The sequence below is a fragment of the Oreochromis aureus genome, linkage group 11, assembly GCF_013358895.1.
Source record: "Oreochromis aureus strain Israel breed Guangdong linkage group 11, ZZ_aureus, whole genome shotgun sequence".
Classification (NCBI taxonomy): Eukaryota; Metazoa; Chordata; class Actinopteri; order Cichliformes; family Cichlidae; genus Oreochromis; species Oreochromis aureus.
The window spans coordinates 25,139,077-25,146,467 of NC_052952.1; the positions used below are offsets into that span (position 1 = coordinate 25,139,077).

At 37.7% G+C, this 7,391-nt stretch overlaps 1 protein-coding gene across 1 annotated transcript; it reads left to right on the top strand.

Annotated features, from left to right (window-relative positions):
- The first annotated feature begins 2,176 nt into the window (after positions 1-2,176).
- On the top strand, positions 2,177-3,709 carry apoa4b.2 (apolipoprotein A-IV b, tandem duplicate 2). Its single transcript, XM_031731613.2, has 4 exons — positions 2,177-2,304; positions 2,394-2,445; positions 2,647-2,797; positions 2,914-3,709. Exons 2-4 carry the CDS (start codon positions 2,406-2,408, stop codon positions 3,488-3,490), a joined length of 768 nt encoding a protein of 255 aa, XP_031587473.1. The 5' UTR covers positions 2,177-2,304; positions 2,394-2,405; the 3' UTR covers positions 3,491-3,709.
- The last annotated feature ends 3,682 nt before the right edge of the window (positions 3,710-7,391 follow it).

Consider the following 7,391-nt stretch of genomic DNA (forward strand, 5'->3'; position numbering starts at 1 on the left):
CAGAACAGTGCTTCCGTGTATATATACTGATGTCAGATGACAGTAATAGTTAAGAGCACAAAGTCCAGAAGTCCTTGCCATGTTGTAACACCACTTTTCCCCCTGTTTCTTCTGGTTACTATTGTGGTAGCACTTCTGGATTTTAGTATTCTCCTAATGTGATTACATTTCTCACTCAACAATAAATCTTGTATTAGTTCTTCTCTCACCCCTCTCTTTAAAGTCTTTAGGGTATCATCGGCTTATTAACTGCCCTCATTGCTGTTCAGCACTACCAGCCTCTAGATAACTTCAGATAACTTTGGTATGGTAAGATTAGTGGACTTTGTATCAGGGTCAGTGTGACTTAAATAGTATGAGATGCTTAAATGGTTTCTTAAATTGAAAACTGTGGTTTAAAAAGACCTCAAAATAATCATGTATAATAAGATTTTCTTTCACTTCTACTGAACACTTCATAGGTACATTATTTTTTAGCTACTGACATAGTGGCACCTTATTCCTTTGATTGGCATAGATACTAGGGCATGTTAAGTTATTAAAAGAAACTGTTAGAAGAAAGAGTAAGTAAATGTTATTTCCATCTCTCTGGAATGACTTAAAATTTTCATCATAACGACAAGCAATCATTAAGGGTGGAAGCAAATCTGACATATTTACATGAAGCACGCAAAAAGCAATTTTTTGTAAATAAGCCCAGTCTATGAGATGTATGCATAATGTTGTACCTCATGAATTGAGCATAATGAATTGACCTGCAGGACTATTGAAAAACAATAAGGTTTAAAAAGAGAAATCTACTGCTTTTAGTGTCAAAAACAGCTAGAAACTGTTTGATATTTGATTTCCTTAATGAAATATTAAGGTAGGGGTTAATAATCTACATTCAGTTACAATACAATATGCCAAATGTCACTATCCATAGTAATAATGTTTGATTTTCTATAGCTTAGAAAAGTAAGTGACACCTGTGGACGTAACCATTCTCCCACAGGTAGTTTCAGTTGATGCTGATATTGTTCATATTGTTGGTGAGACCTGAGCCCTATTACTATTATATGACTTATCTGTGCAGACCTAGAAGTCTCCAGTGACAAGACCTAGAAGACAATGACATATGTCTCAACAAATCACAATATACTGTTTAACAAGCTGTTATACGTTCACCAGCAGTTTTATTGGTTGCCCAGTTTCTAGTACTGGGTTAGATTCCATTTTAAGTACAGAAATGTCTTAATTCCTCATGGCATTGATTCAACTGCTGGAAACATTCCTCTGAGATTCTGGTCCATATTGACATGAAAGCATCACACAGTTTCTCCAGATTTGTTGGTTGTGCTTCCATGATGCAAATCTCATGTTTGACCATATTCAAAATTGGATTGCATTGTTGGACGGAAACGTTAATTTGTATTTTTGTCAGACAATTTTTTCAGCTTTATAAATAGTCAAACTGCACTCACAGTAGCTTATAGAGGTACCATTTTCAATAAAAAAAAAAATTCTGGTAAAATTGAGATTCAAGTTTCATACACGTAAACTTGAGAAAAAGAGAAAAACAACAGGAAAAAAATGAAATAATTAATACTCAAGACTCCAAAGTGGTTTCTGGCAGTTGGACTATGGCATGTCTGACGTGAAACAGCAGCTACTTTGGCCTTCACAAGCTGACAGTGCTCAAGTCTGCTAACCTTTGGTCAGACTTACACATAGGCCTGCTGAACACTGCCCTGACACAGAAGCAGTGTTGCTGGCAAAATGTAAAACTAAGAGAGACAATAAAATACCTACTGTACACGTAATCAAGTAGGACAACAAAGACATTAAAGCAATAGACTCTATCTGTCTTGGCAGAGGGTTATCACTGACTTGGAAAAAAACCTATCAGCTAAGTGATTACAGACTAGCCTGTGTGGGTCAGTTGAGGTTAGACTTATGGATTTTGTATCACTCTAACAGTGGTAAATCATCAAAATACAGCATTTGAGTAGTTTTTAAATTGAAGACAAAAGGTGTTGTTGGTTTTTTCTTGTTTTTTAATGGAAAACTCACAAACGATGACTAATGTGTACTTGTGTATATTGGGGTATACGCTCAGTGTGTATTCGTGTCAAAGAGGCGTGCTGCATGGATTATCTGGCACAAGATGTCAGCAAAGATAGCTGGGTGAGGCAAGGTGACAGCAAAGCACTAATGTTTGGACTTTGTGATCATTGCTGTCTGCCTTGCTATATAAGCCTCAGTTTCTCACCAGTTTAATACAAGCACTACCAAGTGGACTTACAGATACACTAACAAACTCAGGTAAGATGGAGAGCTAAAAGAAACTTTCTTTGACTGTTAACTGTGTTGTTAACATGCTGTGGTAACTAACTGGTCTTTTCTTGTTACAGTGTCTAAGAGCCATGAAGGTCCTTGCTGTGCTCGTCCTAGCTGTTTTCACTGGTGAGTATAAGAAAAATCATTATTCTACTATAAATTTTGGCTCATGAGAACATATATACATAATTAGCAACTATTCTGCTCAAGATAAAGAAAAGCTTTGGTGAGCAGTGAATATGACCTGTATAAATGTCAAATCCCAGTGAATATGCAATGCTTAAATATCTGCACTACTCTGAATTTATTCATGTCTCCATTAAACAGGCTGCAATGCCAACCTTTTTTATGCTGATGCACCCAAGCCACAGCTGGAAGTGGTGAGTGATGCCTTCTGGGATTATGTTGCCAAAGCTACACAGACAGCTGAAGAAACTGTGAAGATGATTAGATCATCTCAGTTTGGACAGGATGTGAGGTAGGTCATACAAAACTTGCTAATTATGTTAATAGACAACAAATCATAGTATTGGCTAAAATATTCAGGATAAGCTAGAATTGTATTCACTGTTTTTTTTGTTTTTTTTTATCTAGTGCCCGTCTGACAGAAGGTGTTGATGCTGCCAACAAGTATGCCGTCACCCTCCAGGGGCAGCTTCCACCCACAGCCCAGGACCTGATCACCAAAGTCACAACAGAGGCTGATGTGTTGAGAGATCGTGTGATCCAAGAGCTGAGCACAGTCAGAGAGAGGCTCGAGCCTTACACTGAGAACATTCAGACACAGGTCCAGCAGAAGGTTGAGCAGCTCAAACAGGAGGTGGCCATATACACAGACTCCCTGGACACTGAGGCCCTGAGGACCACCCTGACGCAAAAGAGCGAAGAGCTAAAGACCAGCCTGGAGCAGAGCGTGAAAGACCTGCAGACTCAGCTTGGTCCCTACACTGATGACCTGAAGCAGAAGGTGGACCAGCATCTGCAAGACTTCAAGGAGAAAGTGGCCCCCTTGACTGAGCGGGTGCAGAGTCAGATTGCACAGAGAGCCCAGCAGGTGAAAGAAATGGCCACCCCCTACGTTGATGAGCTGAGGGAAAGGCTGGACCCATACGCTCAGGACCTCCAGGCTCGTCTCACCTCCCTTTATGAATCCTATGTTAAAGCCAATTAAGTTAACATCCACCTCACATGAAACAGAAAAAAGTGCATCTAAAGAATTCCAAATACCAAGGACATGTTCCTGGTATCTGGAATTAAAAAAAAATTCAGATGTTGTTTGATATATTTACAGTTTTAAAAAAAAGTTGATACATACAAAAAATATGTGTTGGTCTGTGACCACAAACTGTTTTCATATGTTCTAGAAAATAAAGTGAAAGCAAAACTAGAATTTCTGAGCCTGTTGTCTTATTTGAGTCAAGGTGATGTTAGATAAGTGTGGCTACCTGGAAAATATACTTCTTTAAAATTTAACACAAGAAGTAACTAGCTAGAATTTTAAAAAATGATTTGTATCATGACCTAAGAGATTTACGGTTTGTTCATGTTAGTTAGCTTTAAAAGCACATTTTTTTCAGGACTGGTGATTTGATGACTCATTAATAGCTATTATAGAAAAAGTTTCATGCTATAAAGTACATTGATCTGTATGAGGTTTTTCTTGGAGATTTGGGCTACTTGGGCAGCTGGAAGGAAGCTTGTACATTATCATTTAGCAAAAATCACTGGGTAAGCTTTCTTGTTTGTTCAGTGGCTGCTTGCAAAGGTTTGGCCCCCCGGCACACCCCTGTGAGATAAAATTGTGGGTATTGGACAGGGCATGTTCAGGTTTGTTTCTGCAAGTCTGGAACTTCATAAACATCTCCAGCTCCCACTTTGTTTTCGCTTTTGTGTCTCCATCCCTGCTCCCACGCTGCCTTACCCAGTGGCAAACAACATTCCTCTGCTCTGCCCCCCAGCTGTCACAGGCTTTCCACACTGTTAACTCTCCAAGATCAGTTTAAAGTTTCTAATATCATTCTTACTATTATTAAAACATAATGTTTTGGTTGAAGAAAAACTGTATGACAATGGAAGAAAAAAATAGGAGAAAACAAAAAATGTTTTGAGCTCCTGGCTCACTTTTCATTTTGTTCACTTTGACACAGAATTTGGTTAAAAAAAATACAACATAGACAAAAAAAGTTGTGTCATTCTGAAAAGCACATACTCGTACATTTCACATGAAATGCTTTCAGAATTAAATATGAGGCGGGGTTAACCACTCTCTGAGGGACTGCGCTGGCAAATTGTTCAAAAGTGCAAGAATGACTTTTCTCAGTGTAAAGCTCCAATAATTACTCCAAGAACTGATTTATTTAATCAGGCAATTAGTGATTGGCAGTATGAAAGTATGAAAATTTAATTATCTTTCTAGTGATATAAATAAACCACATATAAGGCTTTATAAATTTAACCTGAAACACTGAATGCAGTGTTGGCTTACACTTTCACTCTCAGAAGTCTGCAGTGTAACTTCTGGTTATTCAAAATCTGCTGTTGCAAGCATTCGATTCGAGTCAGCAAAGCTATATATACACACACACACACACACACACACACACACACACACACACACACACACACACATATATATATGCATGCTACGGTCACGCCACTCCCCCTATCAGGAATTCAAACCAGAGATGTTGAGGTTATGTGGTTTTATAGCTTTTAACGTGAAAACAGACATTAACTACAGTAACCTCACTGACTCATCTAAACAGATGACTGCCTATTTCATGGAGTGAGATCATCCCAACCAAATTCCTTAAACTTTATTCAAGAGAACAACATCAGGGTTACTTTTGTTCAAACTGTCTGTTGCTGTGAAGCAAAAAAGGAGAAGCAGTTACAGTCTGGATGATTGTGCCAGATGTTTTATTGTATTACCTCATAGTTCCTCTTGTTTCTCTCTCTTTCACTTCTTCGTCTGTCTTGTTGATCTTTGTCCTGATGGCACAGCAAAGTTAGGATGAGACTGAGTTCCTGCGGTCTGGCCACTTGTTACACGCATGGTCAAGATGGTCTATTTTATCTGCAAGAATAGTCACAAAGCCTCTTGTCTGTATTTGTAATCACCAAGATGTTAATAAGTCTTAGTAGCTAATGTTGGAGACTGTTGCATACAAACTGTTGAACATGTTCCTCATGGAAATAAGATCCCAAATGTTGCATGACAACATGGAGAGTGTTGCATGACAATGTTTTTGGTAGAATGGTGGGATTAAATGAATAATTGTAATTGCTTTGTGTTTGAACAAATGAACTGTAGTTGAAAATACAGTATTTTAGCTTGTGACTCCTGCAGTGACATACACTATACCCCTTTTTGTCTTGGAATAAGTATCAAAGGGTCTTTATTTTAACACAGCTGTACCTAAACATACTGAGTTTAACCAAAAAATAAAAATAAAAATCCCAGTTTCATGATTTCTTTCCTCTCATTGTTCTCCCCTTTTTAAGGAGAACAAAGGATTTTTCAAATACCTCTGTACAGACTGACCTCTTTGGGTTATCATATTGTAATGTTGTCACGTAAACATGTTAATTACCTGACCAAACCCATTTGAACTTTGGCCCTGTGTAAGATTGAGCCGCTAATTACAAAAGAGAAAAAACAAGTGGGCTGACAACAAAAAAGACAAGGCCCAAAGGGCAAATGTCATTATACGTGGGCAAGAGTGAACTCAGACTGCAACTTGTTAGGCAAAAATATTTGAATTTTATCAGATGTAACAATAATAATTCACAGTCAATGCAACAACAAACCTTTAAAGCTTTTAAAGTAATGTTAATGCAGGAAAAATATGCACAATGTCCCATGACTGTTCTGTCCTGCTACTAAACAAATATTTGGTGTTTAACAAGCAGGGGTAAGTAACTTCTTTCTACACCAAACTTCCTCTGACTTACACCAGTTTCAAAATCCTGGAAATTTTCAGAATACAATTGGTTGTGAAAACCTTCAACATAAAACCCATATTTTTTTTTTAATCCTCTGTCACATCTGTATAATTTAGATCTTTTGTTCAATATGCTCACTTTGTTCATTGGATTTATTATCTGTAATCCTTCTTTTGTACAGCAGGCATGTTGAGGGCTACCTAATGTGTCCCCGAGTCTGAACATGCTCATCATGTTGGGGTAACGCCTTCTGGCACTTACTGGATATTTGTTTTATTTTATGTGTCTGCACTGAAAAAAAAATTAGAAACTAGAAAGTGGAAAATACAAGGAGGTGCATATGATATGCAAACAGTAAAATCACTCATACTATATTCATTTGAATGTGAGAGCAGGATTGTCATGCAAATGTGCCATGTGTTTGGGGGTAGCATGTCTATATGGGGCGAAAAGGTGAGGTGTCAATACTGTCTGTGTATTTAGATTGAAATGCATATGTGAAAGGCTGCTTTACATCCTGGAGCCGAAACATGAGGATTTGTATTCAGGGAGCACATGGTGATAACATCAGAGAAAACATGCAAAGTTGTGAACAGCCTGCTAAGTTATTCAAGCATCTGTAACAAACCTACAATGAGCACTAGAGGGGGGAAACTATTTGCCAATTAGCAATACTGCAATAAAAAGATGACAAAAATTTGCGAATTTGATTTGCGAAATAAACAGCAATGGCATTATCTAAAACTTGCGTTTCTGCATGCTCACAAAATGTTTAATTATTTTGGCAACTGTTCAAAACAATTAAAAACGTATGAGCAGGTTACATAAGCTCTTTTTGATACATTATGGATTTATTTGCATTTCATTTTGCACTAATAATCTATACGCCAATAATGGCATTAAATCTCTGACGGAGAAACTTTTACCCTAAAGTTTTTTATTTTTATAGATCCTGCGTTTGCTAATAAATTTAAGTATAAAACGTGAAAACGGAATACTGTGACGAATATTTGTCGTTGCGTTGAACGTGGAACTTTTACCCCGTTTATTCTCGTGACAACCAGATTGCTCAATCCCCCCTTCAACAAAACACACCGTTTAGGTTTCGGTGGCACGTTACGCAGAAG

What these genes read in the sequence shown, in the direction of transcription:
- apoa4b.2 (XM_031731613.2), top strand. Translation starts at nt 2,406, where the DNA reads ATGAAGGTCCTTGCTGTGCTCGTCCTAGCTGTTTTCACTG. An exon ending in CGTCCTAGCTGTTTTCACTG is followed by an intron (nt 2,446 to 2,646) that starts GTGAGTATAAGA and finishes TCCATTAAACAG; the next exon opens with GCTGCAATGCCAACCTTTTT. An exon ending in CAGTTTGGACAGGATGTGAG is followed by an intron (nt 2,798 to 2,913) that starts GTAGGTCATACA and finishes TTTTTTATCTAG; the next exon opens with TGCCCGTCTGACAGAAGGTG.